The sequence below is a fragment of the Salvelinus fontinalis genome, chromosome 15 (genome assembly GCF_029448725.1).
Source record: "Salvelinus fontinalis isolate EN_2023a chromosome 15, ASM2944872v1, whole genome shotgun sequence".
NCBI classification, from domain to species: Eukaryota; Metazoa; Chordata; class Actinopteri; order Salmoniformes; family Salmonidae; genus Salvelinus; species Salvelinus fontinalis.
In genome coordinates, this window is record NC_074679.1 from 41,508,717 (window position 1) to 41,529,221 (window position 20,505).

General features: G+C 41.8%; 1 protein-coding gene across 2 annotated transcripts in view; it reads left to right on the forward strand.

Moving 5' to 3' along the window:
- Nucleotides 1-20,505, forward strand: part of sptlc2a (serine palmitoyltransferase, long chain base subunit 2a) — a 50,564-nt gene that overhangs the window by 16,775 nt on the left and 13,284 nt on the right. For both annotated transcript variants that reach the window (XM_055863863.1, XM_055863862.1), the window contains exons 5-9: nt 2,620-2,744; nt 5,142-5,235; nt 6,371-6,476; nt 9,227-9,446; nt 10,123-10,249. In XM_055863863.1, the coding sequence (XP_055719838.1) occupies nt 2,620-2,744; nt 5,142-5,235; nt 6,371-6,476; nt 9,227-9,446; nt 10,123-10,249 (672 nt within the window). The remainder of the gene's footprint in view (nt 1-2,619; nt 2,745-5,141; nt 5,236-6,370; nt 6,477-9,226; nt 9,447-10,122; nt 10,250-20,505) is intronic.

Genomic DNA, 20,505 nt, shown 5'->3' on the forward strand with positions numbered 1-20,505 from the left:
GCTAACGTTTAAGTTCCTTGCTCAGAACATATGAAAGCTGGTGGTTCCTTTTAACATGAGTCTTCAATATTCCCAGGTAAGAAGTTTTAGGTTGTAGTTATTATAGGACTATTTCTCTCTATACCATTTGTATTTCACAATCCTTTGACTATTGGATGTTCTTATAGGCACTTTAGTATTGCCAGTGTAACAGTATAGCTTCCGTCCCTCTCCTCGCCCCTACCTGGGCTCGAACCAGGAACACATTGACAACAGCCACCCTCGAAGCATCGTTACCCATCGCTCCACAAAAGCCGCAGCCCTTGCAGAGCAAGGGAAACAACTACATCAAGGTCTCAGCGAGTGACGTCACCGATTGAAACGCTATTAGCGAGCACCCCGCTAACCATTTCACATCGGTTACACCAGCCTAATCTCGGGAGTTGATATGCTTGAAGTCATAAACAGCTCAATGCTTGAAGCACAGCGAAGAGCTGCTGGCAAATGCACAAAAGTGCTGTTTGAATGAATGCTTACGAGCCTGCTGCTGTCTACCACCGCTCAGTCAGACTGCTATATCAAATCATAGACTTAATTATAACATAACACACAGAAATACGAGCCTTTGGTCATAAATATGGTAGAATCCGGAAACTATCATTTCGAAAACAAAACGTTTATTCTTTCAGTGAAATACGGAACCGTTACGTATTTTATCTAACGGGTGGCATCCCTAAGACTAAATATTCCTGTTACATTGTACAACCTTCAATGTTATGTCATAATTATGTACAATTCTGGCAAATTAATTGCGGTCTTTGTTAGGAATAAATGGTCTTCACACAGTTCGCAACGAGCGAAGCGGCCCAAACTGCTGCATATACCCTGACTGCTTGCGCGGAACTCGACAAGTGACACAATTTCCCTAGTTATAAAAAAATTAATGTTAGCAGGCAATATTAACTAAAATATGCAGGTTTAAAAATATATACTTGTGTATTGATTTTAAAGAAAAGCATTGATGTTTATGGTTAGGTGCAACAACAGTGCTTTTTTCGCAAATGCGCTTGTTAAATCATCACCCGTTTGGAGTAGTAGGCTGTGATTCGATGAGAAATTAACAGGCACCGCATCGATTATATACAATGCAGGACACGCTAGATAAACTAGTAATATCATCAACCATTTGTAGTTAACTAGTGATTATGTTAAGATTGATTGTTTTTGATAAGATTAATGCTAGCTAGCAACTTACCTTGGCTTCTTGCTGCACTCGCGTAACAGGTAGTCAGCCTGCCACGCAGGCTCCCCGTGGAGTGCAATGTAAGGCAGGTGGTTAGAGCGTTGGACTAGTAACCGGAAGGTTGCAAGATCGAATCCCCGAGCTGACAAGGTAAAAATCTGTCGTTCTGCCCCTGAACAAGGCAGTTAACCCACCGTTCCTAGGCCGTCATTGAAAATAAGAATGTGTTCTTAACTGACTTGCCTAGTCAGACTAAAGGTAAAACATTTTTTTTTAAATTACAAATCAGCCACAATCGGTGTCCAAAAATGCAGATTACCGATTGTTATGAAAACTTGAAATCGGCCCTAATTAATCGGACATTCCGATGAATCGGCCGACCTCTAGTTGAAGCATTAGGTTGCTAAGAGAAGGATAAACTGAATTGCTTTCATGGAGGACTGGCTTGATTTGTGAGGATAACCAAACAATTTATTTCTATAATGAGCCAAATCTATTGGTTTAGAACCCAAAGTTGCAACCAAAATGTTATGATCTACTTAATAAAACACAAGAGACCAGCAAAATGGATAAAACGTTGTGGCGGTATAGCAAGAACAGCGGAATCTAGTGGTTAAAACATGTTACTTTCTTACTACTTCATGGTAAATATTGCAAGCGACTTCCATGACAATATTCACTAGGAATACATGACATAGTATGGAGAAGCAATTCTCCAAGCCACAGCTTCATACTACTTGTCAAACAGAGCACTTATACTGGTTGTTGAGGTGGGATTGGCATGGGGTGTGGCGGGTCCGTGGGTGGCTTTAGACACCTTTGGGGGTATTCTTCATGTCTTACTCAATGGTAGGAAAAAGTTTGGACCAAATCGGATGTTGAGAAGTGTATTTATTGAATATGATCTGAATCCTATAAATGAAAAGAGCAAATTTGGGTTTAATCAATTAGCTTCATTTCATGGAGATCAAATTCTGTTTAAACAAAATAATGTTTCAGTAATGCTAATCATATCTGTTGCCAACAACAGAAACAAATTCGGAACAATCTGAGATGGTTGGTGTCAAGCCTCTTTCTTGTGCTTAATCCTACCAGTAGTGAGTGGTAGGATTAATCCTCCCTGAGATGAACTATGTCAGATTTTATTTTTGTTTATATTAACTTATTGCTATAAAGTAAACGTATATCCATTTGTTTATAAAAACGAATTTAGTCGCCTCACCCTCAGGCCTTATAACTCAGTTTTGGCTGGTAGATGACCGCAGAGACTCAGCCCTAAGCCATCTGTATCATACAACTGTTTTTCTAATGAATAACACACAGTTATTCTTCTGAATCTTATCAGTAGGTAGGTATGTGTCTATGGGAGTTTTGATGTATCTCCTAAATTCCCTTAGGTAACTTAGACAGACATGAGGAGATGGAGGAGCTGGTTGCTAAATTCCTGGGCGTGGAGTCGACCATGGCTTTCGGGATGGGCTTCGCTACCAATTCGATGAACATCCCTGCCCTTGCTGGCAAGGTAGTAGGACCTGCTACCCAAACACCAGGCGTTCTCAGTCTTTTGCTATGTTCAAGCCTCTGGCTCTCTCTGGTTCACTGTCTTTGCATCTGCCTCTCTCTTGCTCGCTCTTGCTCTCTCTCTCTGTCTCTCTCTCTCTTAATTCAATAAATGCTTTATTGGCACGAATGGCTGGTTGCCACTTTTGCCAAAGTAATGCATGTGAACTATTACATACATTAACAAATATTTTTGAGCGACGATAATATATATCAACCAAAACAATTCTACATGGAAAATAATACGCAAAACAGAAAATGTACAGCAACAGTTGAGAAATGAAATCTACAAGGGCTCGTGTGTGTGACATGGCAGTAGCTAGTGTCTCTCTTATATTATTATACTGTCTCAACGTGTTCTTCTATCGACATTTTCTGATTTTCTCCTCAACGGGCAGTTCAAGGAATCCTGCAACATTTTCTTATAATTTCAGGTGATAAATATCTCTCGAGTCGTCATATTTAGAGCAGTGGAGTAGGAAGTGACCCACAGTGCTTACATAGTCTTTCTTCAACTGACCTTCCGTGTTTCTCTATGGCATCCTGTCTCTATGGCCAGGCTATGGTCACTGAGTCTGTACGTTGTTCATGTCTTCCTTTGTTTGAGTTCTTTGATTTTGACATGGCGTTGTCTCCCAAGTTCTGCCCTACAGGCTAGGTTTGGGGCATTTCTGTGCACACCTAGAATATATATTTTAAAATGCCAAGTGTAACATTTCCGTGGGGCTTTTATCCCATGATGTATTTTGTAAATTGGCGGGTTAAATATATACAGGGTCTTTCTAATTGCAAAATATATTCTGCATGCTTTATCTGTTAGACTTTATGGACATGTCAAACCACCCTGATAAACTTCTAGTCAGACCAAGGTAAGTTTAGTTGGTGGTGTATTTAAGGGTTATTTCTCCTAGGATGAAATGGTATTGACTTTCCTGGGATCTGGACTTTTTCTGAAAGATCATTACTTAGTTTTTTTTTCTATATTAATGGATAGTGCCCAGTCCTTACAATACTGTTCTAGCAAGGACGGGCTTTGTTGTAGCCTCTGTTCTGCTGGTGACAAGATTACTAAGCCATAAGCATATAAAATACACTTTCTTTATTTTTTTCTTCTAGGGTGATGTAGATTGTTTTAAAATGGTAGCCAATTAATTGATATAAATAATGAATAAAGTTGGACTAATTTTGCGACCTTGTCTTACCCCTCTGTCCTGACTAAAGAATTGTGATTACACAACATTAATAATATCATAGACCTTTCCTCCGATACCACTTTGAAGGCGTTTTAAGAACATACCTTATATGGAATCAAAGGCTTTTTGAATGTCTATAAAACAGGCAAATATTTTTCCGTTGTGAGTTGTGGCCAAGGTGTGGATCATATATATATATATATATATATATATATATATATATATATATATATATAATCTGATCTGTTTGGCTTTTAGGGAGCAATCCAATTAGACTTTTACTTAAAATGTTGTGTTCACTTAGGAAGGCCTGAATTCTGGCATTCATTATTCTACCAAAAACTTTTCCTAAGTTACTACTAAAAGAGATGCCTCTCTCTGTCTGTCTCTGTCTCTCTCTCCTCTAGAGACATCTTTCTTCCTTCTCTCATTCAGTTAGTTTCACCCTCTCTCTGTTCATTTCATTTTCCCTGGCGCTCACTCTCATTGCCTCTACTTTTCTTTCCCTCTCTCCCTGGCACTGTGTGCTCTGTCGGTATCTGTCTCTGTTGTGTTGCCCTCTCAGTACTGCCTGCACCACACCTTGGAACATCATCATTATCAGGATCACAGCTGCCAAAGGTGTGTGTGTGTTAAGAGTTTATGAGAGGAAGAGGGTGTGTTTGTATTGCAATAGGGGAAGAATCCATGTTAGTATATTTAATACCAGCATGGTGTGTGGTGTTGTCACAATGTTCAGAGCACAGCCCGTTCCATATCTCCATAACAACAACATTCCGGGAGGTTGTGTGTGTCACCATGGCGCCAGCAGGTGACCTCCAGACCTGGGTGGCACGTACGCACGCCACGGTAGAGTTTCAATAACACCACATATTATCAACGGGAAATGTTTCCTGCCTCCAGGAGCACATCACAGCTCCACTTTCTGTCAGGGCAAAGGTCATCGCCAGGGCAGCCAGAGGTCAACTCTGTTGTTGCTGTGAGAGCGGATGCAGTGTGAGGTTTCCAAACTTGACTGTGGGCATGGAAAAGAAAACACATTCTTTTCTCTTTTTTCCTTGTGAGGATTGCGTAAAGCAAGATGGTGAGGTTAGGGTTTACTACTTATGGATCAAGCATAGAAATAGTGTTAGTAGACAAGCTCTCCTTTCTCTCTCTCTGTGTAGGGCTGTCTAATCCTAAGTGATGAGCTGAACCATGCCTCTCTGGTCCTGGGAGCCAGGCTGTCTGGGTCCACCATCCGTGTGTTCAAACACAACAGTAAGTCCGTCCTTTATCTCTTTCCCCCCCTGCAACACTGGGTCCGTCCCCTATCTCTGTCCCCACTGCAAAACCGTGTCCGTCCTCTATCGCTGTCCCCGCAGCAATATCGGCTTCGTCCCTTATCTTTATCCCCTCCATACTTTGTTCATGTTCAACCAAAATGGTGGGGCTTATACATCCCTTATATCTGTCCCACATGCTACAATGGGTCTGACCTTTATCTCTGTCCCCCACTGTTTCTACAGTGTACAGATCACCACCCTAAGGCTCTAGCTAGTCCATGAGGGGCATACACTACTTAGAAAAGTTTGGGAACAACTCCACTGGTCTAAACCTTTTAGTCCCAGCAGTGACGTGTGTGTGTGTGCTCAGAATCCTATAGCAGGTTAGGAATGTATGTTCCCACGAGCTGGAAAGGTCATCTCTATGGCAATGACCCTTCCTGATAATCTCCCTTTTGTTGGTCCAGGGCAGGGAGACCATCTGAATGGAAAACAGATATTTTAATGAGATCTGAAGACTCTAGATCAGGGATTGTCGACTGGTGTCCTGCGGGCAATTTCAGTCTGGTCTCAACTTACTTTTGAGAGGTAGAATACACCAGGTGCAATTTAGAAATGTGGTTGTGCGTCAGCAGTTTTTCACTTGTTATGTCAGTCACTGACAGTCACTCAATTAGTATGTCAGCTAATCATTTTTAGATTGGTAAATTAGTCTAGCCTGCTATATAAACTTGCGGTAATCATGGCTGAATACCGACCGGATACGCAGGGCAGGTGCCTCGTGTTCCTGACCTCCAGGAGGCCCCCATTTTGGTTTAGTTTGTCACTCACTCAGATATCATTAACATGGATTAGGTATTGGCAAAATGGGTAGAATTGCAGGAAATTTACTTGAGAACTGCAAAGATTTCTCTCCATCCCATGGCAAAATGGGTAGAATTGCAGAAAATGGGAACAACTGGCGTTGTCAGCATCCCCGCTTTTCATTTCATATGGATTGATTTGAGACTGGTTCAGCCAGCAACCAGACAAATCTCGCTTAGGCCCCTCAAAAGGCTAGGGCTCAGATGTTAATGGTGATTTTTCTGCTATGGAAACTGTAACTGTGTGTTCCTGGTGTGTCTTGTCAGACATGCAAAGTCTGGAGAAGATGTTGAGAGATGCCATAGTCCACGGCCAGCCCAGAACACACAGGCCATGGAAGAAGATTCTCATACTGGTGGAGGGAATATACAGGTAGTCTTTTACATGCTATTTCAACTTTATTTCTGACGGTACAGCTCTATGTGAGTTTAAGTCAATCTGTTTTACATTTTATAAAAGTACAGACTCAGAGCTTCAAAATGGTTTATCATACACTGTAGTTGGATAAACATGGAAAGTTATACTGCTTTGAAAGTTGATAAACTTGAAAGATTTTGCTGAGATTTTCACACTTGCCAAAGAGCTGTTATTTGTTTACGACTATTCAGCATCTTTCAACACCCTCTTAAGCTTTAGCCCCACCCGTCTCCTTTAAAAATTCTGATGTACAGTGGCTTTCGAAAGTATTCACTCCCCTTGGCATTTTTCCTATTTTATTGCCTTAAAACCTGGAATTAAATTTATTTTCGGGGGGGGTTTTACCATTTGATTTACACAACATGCCTACCACTTTGAAGATGCAAAATATATTTTTTTGTGAAATAAACAAGAAATAAGGCAAAAAAAACTAACTTGAGCGTGCGTAACAATTCACCACCCCCACACCCCCCAAAGTCAATACTTTGTCGAGCGACCTTTTGCAACAATTAGAGCTGCAAGTCTCTTGGGGTATGTCTCTATAAGCTTGGCACATCTAGCCACTGGGATTTTTGCCCATTCTTCAAGGCAAAACTGCTCTAGCTCCTTCAAGTTGGATGGGTTCCACTGGTGTACAGCAATCTTTAAGTCATACCAGAGATTCTCAATTGGATTGAGGTCTGGGCTTTGACTAGGGCATTCCAAGACATTTAAATGTTTCCCCTTAAACCACTCGAGTGTTGCTTTAGCAGCATGCTTAGGGTTATTATCCTGCTGGAAGGTGAACCTCCGTCCCAGTCTCAAATCTCTGGAAGACTGAAACAGGTTTCCCTCAAGAATTTCCCTGTATTTAGCGCCATCCATCATTCCTTCAATTCTGACCAGTTTCCCAGTCCCTGCAGATGGAAAAACATCCACATAGCATGATGCTGCCACCACCATGTTTCCCTGTGGGAATGCTATTCTCTGGGTGATGAGAGGTATTGGGTTTGCGCCAGACATAGCGTTTTCGTTGATAGACAAAAACTAAATTTTAGTCTCATCTGACCAGAGTACCTTCTTCCATATGTTTGGGGAGTGCCTTTTGGCAAACACCAAATGTGTTTTCTTATTATTTTTCTAAGCAATGTATTTTTTCTGGCCACTCTTCCGTAAAGCCCAGCTCTGTGGCGTGTACAGCTTAAAGTGGTCCTATGGACAGACACTCCCATCTCCGCTGTGGAGCTTTGCAGCTCCTTCAGGGTTATCTTTGATATCTTTGTTGCCTCTGATTAATACCCTCCTTGCCTGGTCTGAGAGTTTTGGTGGGTGGCCCTCTCTTGGCAGGTTTGTTGTGGTGCCATATTCTTTCCATCTTTAAAAATAATACATTTAATGGTGCTCCGTGGGATGTTTAAAGTTTCATATATTTTTTTATAACCCAGCCCCGATCTGTACTCTCCACAACTTTGTCCCTGACCTGTTTGGAAAGCTCCTTGGTCTTCATGGTGCCGCTTGCTTGGTGGTGCCCCTTGCTTAGTGGTGTTGCAAACTCTGGGGCCTTTCAGAACAGGTGTGTGTGTGTATATATATGTGTATATATATATGTGTGTGTATATATATCAATATATATATATATATATACATATACATATACATATACATATATATATAATATATATATATATATATATATACTGAGATCATGTGACAGATCATGTGACACTTAGCTTGCACACAGGTGGACTTTATTTAACTAATTATGTGACTTCTGAAGGTAATTGGTTGTACCAGATCTTATTTAGGGGCTTCATAGCAAAGGGGGTGGTGGATACATATGCACGCACCACTTTTCCATTTAGAATTTTACTTTTTGTAAACAAGTTATTTCTTTTCACTTCACCAATTTGGACTATTTTGTGTATGACCATTACATGGAATCCAAATAGAAATCAATTTAAATTACAGGTTGTAATGCAACAAAATAGGAAAATCGCCAAGGGGGATGAATACTTTTGCAAGGCAAAAAGTATTCATGCGAGTCAGCATGGCATTGTCCTCCAAAAAGTAGCCTCTACTTAAACTTTCCGATAGCAACTGAACAATTCAGGGCAGCAATGTTGTCAAGAGCTGTGGCAACATTTTTGCTGCTATCTTTCCAAAAATCTGCAGTAGCAAAGATGATCTTTATACTGACCAGTGAAGCCCCCATTCTGTGATAGATGGAAGCCTGTGACATGACAGACCAATCAGGACTCACCTCTCGGCATGTACAGCCCCACCATTATCTCAGCCAATCATGGCAGTCCAGGAAGGATCCTGTCTTTCTCCCTAGCTCAGTGCTGTCTCCTAGGCTGAACTAGGCACGTCATTTAAAATGTTGTATTCATCTTTACAGATCACGCATGAGTTTGTTATTAAGGCACATGAAAGTTCACATGTTCAAGAAGGCCTGCTGGCAGCGGAACATTGTACATGTACTTCAGAGGCAGCAGCTTAGACTGCTAGACCACCCCAGGCCACATGCTGTTTAAACTTTACACTGTAAAGAAGGAATCTACTGGAACTCCCAACACTGGTGCTCTCGCTATCATTAGTCAAATGTACACTATGTGATGTGATGGCTGAAAATGTCCCCTGAAGTGAAGATAGGATACTTCCTCCTCCATCTTTTGTCCCTCTTGTCACCCTCACCCACCATCCTACCCCTCTCCATCTGTCCCCAGTATGGAAGGCAGTATAGTACGTCTACCTGAAGTCATAGCTCTGAAGAAGCGCTACAGGGCCTATCTGTACCTGGATGAGGCCCACAGTATTGGGGCTTTGGGGCCAGAGGGCCGAGGTGTAGTCGACTACTTTGGTCTGGACCCCCGAGACGTGGACGTCATGATGGGGACGTTCACCAAGAGCTTCGGCGCCGCTGGGGGCTACATCGGAGGCAAGAAGGTGAGGAGGATTTAACATTGATTTAATGGAAAAGTTCACTTTTTTTGGAACCAAATCTGTATTTTGGATGGAAATGGCATGGTATAGAAGTGTCCAGACACTTTTGTTTGCGATTTCGCCTGGATTTGAAAAGCGTACCCCACCAGCGATAGACTTCCTCATGCTCATTCAGCAGTTGCAGGGGCACAGATAAAACATGAACAACGGCTCCAAAAACACCCAAATATACGTCCTTTTCAAAACGGCAACGCTCTCAGGAAAGTGATGCAGGTCTTTTGATGTTGTACACGCACTTGAAGTTGTTCACATGAAATTGTCTCATTCGATACTTTCCCCGAAAAGGTATGTTCCATTTTGTGCCACTCATTTTATAGCCCGCGCACAAGGAAAAGTATAGCTTGAGTCACGCAAGTTTTGAATCGCACAACGTCCTTTACTGTTACTAAAACGTTTCAACCACGTTACAAATAAATGTTTCAGATACTGTAAATGTACCATATCAATATAAAAAATATTACATATTAACAATACAGCAACATTAGAGAGAGGAGGGTGAAGAGCAACAGTGCACAATGTAGATATCTACTTTTATGCCAAGTGTGAAATCAGAAATGTATACTTTGTGTTGCAAAAATACTAACCTCAGAATCGACAATAACATTCTGTTCTATTCTAGGAGTTGATGGAGTACCTGCGTTCCCACTCTCACAGTGCGGTGTACGCCGCGTCCATGTCACCTCCTGTCGTGGAGCAGATCATCGCTTCTATGAAGTGCATTATGGGGGAGGACGGGACGACGCTAGGTGAGTCCGACACGTAGAAACGCAGTCGATAGAGTGGAAAGCTGCTATTTCCCCCCACACAAACTGATGCAATGAAATGCTATTTTGAAGACATTGCACTGAGCTGTAGAAGGTGTTAGAGGATGTTTTTGCCCTGTGTTTTCTGTTGGCCCATACCATGCTTCACCACAAGGGGGCGGCAGAAGCTTGTTTAAGACGAGCATGACAGAATGCTCTCAACAGACAAACTTAGTTTCTGGACAGATACAGAGAGAGGGGGGTTCTGATTTACCTCCTGTGTGTGAGGTAATCAGTGTTCTCTATTGGTGGAAACATAACTGTACTTGCTATACCCAAGCTTGGGTAAACACTGACTATATAGTAGGCTATTTATCAGGTTTTAACTACAGTGCCATCAAATCAAGTGTATTGGTCGTGTACACCGATTTGCAGGTTATCGCAGGTGCAGCGAAATGCTTGTGTTTCTAGCTCTAACAGTGCAGTAATACCAAGCAATAATACATTTGAAAATACACACACAATCCAGAAAATATCAATAGTATTAAGGAAATTAATAAATATCAGAATGAGCTATGTCAGGGACCGGAATATTTTTGTGTGTGTGTGTGTGTGTGTGTGTGTGTGTGTGTGTGTGTGTGTGTGTGTGTGTGTGTGTGTGTGTGTGTGTGTGTGTGTGTGTGTGTGTGTGTGTGTGTGTGTGTGTGTGTGTGTGTGTGTGTGTGTGTGTGTGTGTGTGTGTGTGTGTGTGTCAAACGTTTCGTGTAGCCTTCCACCACCTTCCCTCAATAAATTGGGTGAATTTGGCCAATTCCTCCTGACAGAGCTGGTGTAACTGAGTCAGATATGTGTTATATATATATTGAAGTCGGAAGTTTACATACACTTAGGTTGGAGTCATTAAAACTCATTTTTAAACCACTCCACAAATTTCCTCCACAAATTTCTTGTTAACAAACTATAGTTTTGTCAAGTCGGTTAGGACATCTACTTTTGTGCATGACACGAGTCATTTTTCCAACAGTTGTACAGACAGATTATTTCACTTAAATTCCAGTGGGTCAGAAGTTTACATAGACTAAGTTGACTGTGCCTTCAACCAGCTTGGAAAATTCCAGAAAATGATGTCATTGGCTTTAGAAGCTTCTGATAGTCTAATTGACATAATTTGAGTCAATTGCACCTGTGGATGTATTTCAAGGCCTACCTTTAAACTCTGCCACTTTGACATCGTGGGAAAATCAATTGAAATCAACCAAGACCTCAGAAAAAAAATTGTAGACCTCCACAAGTCTGGTTCATCCTTGGGAGCAATTTCCAAACGCCTGAAGGTACCACGTTCATCTACAAACAATTGTACGCAAGTATAAACACCATGGGACCACGCAGCCGTCATACTGCTCAGGAAGGAGACGTGTTCTGTCTCCTAGAGATGAACGTACTTTGGTACGAAAAGTGCAAATCAATCCCAGAACAACAGCAAAGGACTTTGTGAAGATGCTGGAGGAAACAGGTACAAAAGTATCTATATCCACAGTAAAACGAGTCCTATATCGACGTAACCTGAAAGGCTTCTCAGCAAGGAAGAAGCCACTGCTTCAAAACCGCCATAAAAAAGCCAGACTACGGTTTGCAACTGTACATGGGGATGAAGATCATACTTTTTGGAGAATTGTCCTCTGGTCTGATGAAACAAAAATTGGACTGTTTGACCATAATGACCACCGTTATGTTTGGAGGAAAAGGGGGAGGCTTGCAAGCCGAAGAACACCATCCCAACCATGAAGCACGGGGTTGGCAGCATCATGTTGTGGGGGTGCTTTGCTGCAGGAGGGACTGGTGCACTTCACAAAGTAGATGGCATCATGAGAAAGGAAAATTATGTGGGAATATTGAAGCAGCATCTCAAGACATCAGTCAGGAATTTAAAGCTTGGTCGCAAATGGGTCTTCCAAATGGACAATGAACCCAAGCATACTTTCAAAGTTGTGGCAAAATGGCTTAAGGACAACAAAGTCAAGGTATTGGAGTGGCCACCACAAAGCCCTGACCTCAATCCTATAGAAAATTTGTGGGCAGAACTGAAAAAGTGTGTGCGATCAAGGAGGCCTACAAATCTGACTCAGTTACACCAGCTCTGTCAGGAGGAATGGGTCAAAATTCACCCAACTTATTGTGGGAAGCTTGTGGAAGGCTACCCAAAACGTTTGACCCAAATTAAATAATTTAAAGGCAATGCTACCAAATACTAATTGAGTGTATGTAAACTTCTGACCCACTGGGAATGTGATGAAAGAAATAAAAGCTGAAATAAATCATTGTCTCTACTATTATTCTGACATTTCACGTTCTTAAAATAAAATGGTGATCCTAACTGACCTAAGACAGGGACTTTTTACTAGGAATAAATGTCAGGAATTGTGAAAAACTGAGTTTAAATGTATTTGGCTAAGGTGTATGTAAACTTCCGACTTCAACTATATGTATATATATTAGTGTGTGTGTGTGTACACTCACCTTACTACTGTCCCCCACCCACTCAGCAACGATGGTTGTTAATGCCGTTTTAGTTTCTCTGCTCTGTGCCTCCTCCATGTTCTTAATTGTCAGTAGTTCCCGGGACTTCACGTCCCACTTCTCATGAACGTGATGGGTCGTTGCAGTGATGTACGACAGTGTGTTCATTGACGTCCAACAATCTGTTCAAATCAATCTGTTCATCGGTCACATACACATAATTAGCAGAAGTTATTGCGGGTGTAATGAAATGCATGTGTTCCTAGCTCCAACAGTGCAGTAATATCGAACAATACACAAATCTGAAAAAGTAAAAGAATGGAATTTAGAAATATATAAATATTAGGTTCTTGTTTTTCGAGAGCTGGAGCTTTGTAGGCCTACTTGCAGAGTAATCATTGCACAATTTCTCCATCGGTTTTTCGACATGGCATCTTGTAGTTTGTTTCTAGACATGCCAATAGGGCAACATTGAAGCCGACATCTTCTACCATTGACAATGGCTGCAAATCAACTGCGATCATTTCTGTAATCAGCGCTGTGATTTTGCTCACTCGTGTCCTTATCGCACTGCTGCCAGGAACGGGTTGGGTCTCACGGTGCCTCCCTTTCAACATTGTACCTGTACTGCCGCTGTAGCTCAATTCCACCTCGGAGAGTTTGTGTTTCACCACCTTCTCATTTAACTTCTCTAAGTATTGCCATACAGGACTTCACTGCTGTCTACCCTGTCTCACTCGCTGCCATTTTTATATATATATATATATAATTTTTTATACTGTTAACGAGGATGACGTGCGGAGCGCTTCATATCCGTGGCAAATCATTTGAAAGATGCAGATCTCCTACTAACGTTCAGCATTGTTGCGTTAGGTATTTGTGAAATGTTTATTTTACGCTTCATGAGGATGATGGTCGGGGCCTGTCAGTGGTAGTTTTGTGATAACTGCACTGTTTTTCAGTTAGCTATTTTTTTCTAGACGTCAACGATCCCAATTTTGTTTAAACGTCACACCCCTAATGTATATAAATATGACGGCGTGTATAGACAGTATGGACAGTATATGAATAGAGACGGTGTTTACAGCAGCAGTTGTATAGGATGAGCCATAACTAGTCTAGATTACAGTATATACATATATAAAGTGGGTGAAACGGTATGTAAACGTTATTAAAGTAACCAGTGTTCAATGGCTCTACATAGGGCAGCATTCTCTTTGGTGCAGTGTAGTGTACCTGGTGGTAGCCAGCTCGAACAGTGACTAAGGTTCACGGCAGGGTACTGGGCGGAGGCTGGATAGTGGTGACTGTTTAATGGCCTGGACATAGAAACTCTTTCTCGGTCTCTCGGTCCCAGCTTTGATGCAACTGTACTGTCTCCATGTTCTAAATGTTAGTGGGGTGAACAGGCTGTGGCTCCGGTGGCTGAGGTTCTTCATGATTTTCTTGGCCTTCCTGTGACACAGGGTGCCGTAGATGTCCTGGAGCCTAATCATTCCAGGGTCTTTCCTTTTTTTTATTACTATTTTCTACATTGTAGAATAATAGTGAAGACATCAACACTGAAATAATTTAGTTACCAAAAAAGTGTTCAACAAATCAAAATATATGTGAGATTTTTCAAAGTAGCCACCCTTTGCCTTAATGACAGCTTTGCACACTCTTGGCATTTTCTCAACCAGCTTCATGGGGTAGTCACCTGGAATGCATTTCAATTAACAGCTGTGCCTTGTTAAAAGTGAATTTGTGTAATTTCTTTCCTCCTTAAAAGACTAGGGGGCGATATTAATTTTTGGCTAAAAACACGTACCCATTTGAAACTTACTATTTCTCAGCCACCGAAACTAGAATATGCATATAATTGTCAGATTAGGATAGAAAACATTCTGAAGTTTTCAAAACTGTAAAAATGTTGTCTGTGAGTTAAACAGAACTGATATTGCAGGCTAAAACCTGAGGAAAATCCAATCAGGAAGTGCCCCTGTTCTTGAAACCTCTCTGTTCCTATGCATCCCTATTGCCCATCAACCAGACTTCTTTTTCTATGGCTTCCCTAAGGTCTCAACAGCCTTTAGACATAGTTTCAGTCTTTTATTTTGAAGAATGAGCGTGAACGACCACATTGCGTAAGTGGATAGGTGGGGGCTCTCAGAGTGACTTGTGCGCAGAAGAGAAAGGCAGCCATTGTTACTCCTGGTCCTAGTGAAAAGCCAACTGTCCCGGTTGATATATTATCGAATAGATATTTGAAAAACACCCTGAGGATGGATTATAAAAAACGTTTGACATGTTTCTGTGGACATTATGGATATAATGTCCACCACAATTAAAGTCCTCCACAATCACCCGACCTCAACCCAATTGGGATGAGTTGGACCACAGCTTGAAGGAAAAGCAGCCAACAAGTGCTCAGCATATGTGGGAACTCCTTCGAGACTGTCGGAAAAGCATTCCAGGTGAAGTTGGTTGAGAGAATGCCAAGCGTATGCAAAGCTGTAATCAAGTCAGTGTGGCTACTTTGAAGAATCTTAAATATTAAATATATTTTGATTAACACACATGATTCCATATGTGTTATTTCATAGTTTTGATGTCTTCACTATTATTCTACAATGTAGAAATAGTACAAATAAAGAAAAACACTTGAATGAGTAGGTGTCCAAACTTTTGACTGGTTGGGTATGTGTATGTACAATTATAAAAAATGTAAGGGTAAGCTTGAAATAGGCAGGGTCCGATTTGATTCCACAATTTAAGTTTAGCTTTTTCAATATTCCAGGAAATCTATAGTTATTTCTGGTTGCTTATCAAAAGGCATCTGGCTTTGTAGTATACCCCTCTGCAGTACTGGCCATGGCTGCAGACACAGACACACACCCACACACTCACCAGCTTACTTTATTCCTGTCACTGTCACTGCTTAGTGTTGCATAATTTTAATTGAAACATATTGTGAAAAAACTACAGTCCTCACATACTTTTTCCTCTCTCTGCACAATACATTCAGTACAGTCAACCCTAACCTTGAATCATCACTATTGTTTCACTTTCATGCTTTTGAAAGAATGTCATGTGGGAGGTTTTTAGTTTCTGCCCTCTTCTGTTTTTCACCACTCATTAAATAAGAGTGATGGCTTCCACAGATGCACAGAGTCTTTCCAGGTACAATATCTAACCCAGAACCCCAACCAACCCCTCCAATATGGCAACAATTACCCAGCAGGCCACACTGATAGTTGAGAGGGCCTCACCAAAGGGCCTAACTCTCTCTCACACACACTTTTGTACACGTGCAAGAACGAGGGCATTTACACACACTTTCATACACACACATGCCACTTAATCACGGCAGGACAACGACAACAAACAGTTGCTCTTGCCGTGTCTGCCCCAGGTGAAGTGTGTGTGTGTGTGTGTGTGTGTGTGTGTGTGTGTGTGTGTGTGTGTGTGTGTGTGTGTGTGTGTGTGTGTGTGTGTCCGGGTTTCCGCTAGGAAAATGTGGAGCCGGACAACATGACGGGAAGATTTTAAATTTACCGTCCATTTGAGAAATGTAGTGGACCCATATGTATTGGGTGCATAACCCATTAGGGCGTCCACCTTCGGTGCTCAGAATGATAAAAAATATCACATTTAGATTATGGTAATACACCTGAACAGAACAGGCAACTCAGGTATTGAAGAAGCTTAATTTTCACACATTTGCAAAGAGGCAATTTGCGGAAAAAATACATTCTAAACCGAGCGCCTGGGAAAGCGCCATTCTAAACCGAGCACCTGGGAAAGCGGCATTCTAAACAGAGCACCTGGGAAAGCGCCATTCTAAACCGAGCACCTGGGAAAGCGCCATTCTAAACCGAGCACCTGGGAAAGCGCCATTCTAAACCGAGCACCTGGGAAAGCGCCATTCTAAACCGAGCACCTGGGAAAGCGCCATTCTAAACAGAGCACCTGGGAAAGCGCCGTTCTAAACAGAGCACCTGGGAAAGCGCCATTCTAAACCGAGCACCTGGGAAAGCGGCATTCTAAACAGAGCACCTGGGAAAGCGCCATTCTAAACCGAGCACCTGGGAAAGCGCCATTCTAAACCGAGCACCTGGGAAAGCGCCATTCTAAACCGAGCACCTGGGAAAGCGCCATTCTAAACCGAGCACCTGGGAAAGCGCCATTCTAAACAGAGCACCTGGGAAAGCGCCGTTCTAAACAGAGCACCTGGGAAAGCGCCATTCTAAACCGAGCACCTGGGAAAGCGCCATTCTAAACAGAGCACCTGGGAAAGCGGCATTCTAAACCGAGCACCTGGGAAAGCGCCATTCTAAACAGAGCACCTGGGAAAGCGGCATTCTAAACAGAGCACCTGGGAAAGCGGCATTCTAAACAGAGCACCTGGGAAAGCGGCATTCTAAACAGAGCACCTGGGAAAGCGGCATTCTAAACAGAGCACCTGATAACGGTTCCATATGTGACAGAGATGGAAATACATTTGGATATATTTGTATAATTACTCCTGTTTATACAGAAATAAATAATATCATTCAAAGTAAGTCCCCAGAAAGCATGTCTTTGCCACAGAGGACTCAAGGAACATTTGCTTATTTGAAACATTTCTGTGGATTGTTTCAAATCACAAGCCGTCAGTGAAAAGCATCTAAAATATGTCTGAAGATAATGTGTCTTGAGTATAATTTAAAATGTTGAGAAATGAAGAAGGGGAAGGGGTGTTTGGCAAAGGTATGCAATGCATTCAAAAAGTATTCAGACCCCTTGACTTTTTCCACATTTTGTTATGTTACAGCCTTATTCTAAAATAAACACACAATACCCCATAATACCAAATCAATAATAGGTTTTAGACATTTTTGCAAATTTATTACAAATAAAATCGGAAATATTACATTTACTTATGTTTTCAGACCCTTTACTCAGTACTTTGTTGAAGCACCTTTGGCATTACAGATCAGGTCTTATTAGGTATGATGCTACAAGCTTGGCATACCTGTAATTGAGGAGTTTCTCCCATTCTTCACTGCAGATCCTCTCATCCTCTGTCAGGTTGTATGGGGAGCGTTGTTGCACAGCTATTTTCAGTTCTCTCCAGAGATGTTCGATTGGGTTCAAGTTCGGGCTCTAGCTGGGCCACTCAAGGACATTCAGAGACTTGTCCCGAAGCCACTCCTGCGTTGTCTTGGCTGTGTGCTTTGGGTCGTTGTCTTGTTGGAAGGTGAACCTTTGCCCCAGTCTGGAGGTCCTGAGTGCTCTGGAGCAGGTTTTCATCAAGGATCTCTATGTACTTTGGGCCGCTCCCCTCGATTCTGACTAGTCTCACAGTCCCTGCTGCCCAATAATATCCCCACAGCATGATGCTGCCACCACCATGCTTCACTGTAGGGATGGTGCCAGGTTTCCTCCAGACGTGATGCTTGGCATTCAGGCCAAAGAGTTCAATCTTGGTTTCATCAGACCAGAGAATCGTATTTCTCATGGTCTGAGAGTCTTTAGGTGTCTTTTGGCAAACACCAAGAGGGCTGTCATGTGCCTTTTACTGAGGAGTGGCTTTGTCTGGGCACTTTACCATAAAGGCCTGATAGTTGGCTTTCTGGAAGGTTCTCCAATCTCCACAGAGGAACTCTGGAGCTCTGTCAGCCTGACCATCGGGTTCTTGGTCACCACCCTGACCAAGGCCCTTCTCCCCCGATTACTCAGTTTGACTGGGCGGCCTGCTCTAGGAAGAGTCTTGGTTGTTCCAAACTTTTTCCATTTAAGAATGGAGGCCACTGTGTTGTTGGGGATCTTCAATGCTGCAGAAATGTTTTGGTACCCTTCCCCAGATCTGTGCCTCGACACAATCCTGTCTCGGAACTCTACGGACAATTCCTTCGACCTCATGGCTTGGTTTTTGCTCTGACATGCATTGTCAACTGTGGGAACTTATATATATATATATAGACAGGCGTGTGCCTTTCCAAATCATGTCCAATCAATTGAATTTACCACAGGTGGACTCCAATCAAGTTGTAGAAACATCTCAAGGATGATCAATGGAAACAGGATGCACCTGTGGTCAATTTCAAGTCTCATAGCAAGGAGTCTGAATACTTATGTAAGTAAGGTATCTGTTTTTTTATTGTTTATACATTTGCAAAAATGTCTAAACACCCGTTTTCATTTTGTCATTATGGGGTATTGTGTGTAGATTGATGAAGAAGAAAAAATGTTTAATGAATTTAAGAATAAGGCTGACACGTAACAAAATGTGGAAAAAGTCAAGCGGTCTGAATACTTTCCGAATGCACTGTAGGCGAGTCTCCAGAATGGCTCAGCTGTCTCCTGCCAATTCTTGCGCATTCATTGTTTCCTTGTGTGAATTGTTTGCCCTTATTTGCCCTGATTATTCTTTTGTTTTAATCAATTCCCCATTTACGTATGTCACCAGTAGTAAATGTACCGTTAATCCCTGTCATTTTGGTTACATTTAATTTATTTGAATGCACGTATTAATTGCATTCATTTACCGTTCTCATTCTCAGAGTGGAAACGTCGTTTGCAGAGTAACCATCTGTGAAGTTTTGTACATTTGTTCATTGTCTTTTGTTTGGAGTGCTCCATGTGAACATGGAGCATATGTCTGGTTTCTCTGTCCTGGTAATGTTGGAGTGGGCCTGAGCACGCATAGAAGTACGTACCTGGCCTGTTGCTCAGAAATGTTGAAAGGTTTTTTATTATTTTTTTTTTTTTACATCCATTTTGAATGATAATATGTTAAAAACTGTAGTTCCTCACAGTAAACTGTTGTACATATGAAAATCATAATTAGCACCCAGAACAGTAGAAATGGTAAGATAAATTGTAAACTTGCCCAAACTTTGAACTCACCCGCAGCCTATGAAGTCTTTATAAAGTAATTGCCTCCAAGTTTCCATGGTCGGATTTTGCCTATAGGCTAATTTGAACCAAGGTGAGACATACCTCATAATGAGGTAAAACATACAGGTTTCAAACAATGAAGTATATTTTCAAAATGCATACTGCCCCCAGCTCACGTTGTAAAGTGGTGGGTGACGCTCTGATAACCTGTTGCCTGCCTGCTCTTGAATGGTGAATGAGAGGCGTGCTTCATTTACCAGTAGAGAAATAAAAATAGTAGCTATTTTTTCGTCGTTCACCAAAACAGTTTGTAACACACGATTGCATTTAGAATCGTTGCTCAGTGAACGAATGGTCTTCTTAAAGCACATGTTTTACTCAAGGTGCAATCAGCTGAGGAGCAGCAGGAGAAATCCCACTCAAAATAGTCTGTATGCTGTGCACGTGTAGTTGTGTTGGATAAATAAGATGACGACTAACAAAAATACAACCAGGCCAATTTAATTTAAATTATGCAAATGTTCCTATAAACCGATAAGCATGACGGTCAAATGTATTTCCATCAACTGGTATTTCCATCAATTAATAAAAAACTTTATTTTGCAATGGCATTTTTTTTATTGCCGGAAACCATGGTGTGTGTGTGTGTGTGTGTGTGTTCATGCACATTCAAGCGTACGTTCAGTGACTGTGTTTCTGTAACGTGTGTGACATAGCCTTGCTCATGGTTGTCCACATCTCACCACTGATCTGATCCACATATACTCCTGCCAGACAAAGACATTGCGCCTGCAGGCAATCCTACCCTTACTGCAGCCTCAGGAGGTTGACTACTGATCCTAGATCCCTTTTTTCCACCCTTCATTCACTGTATATAG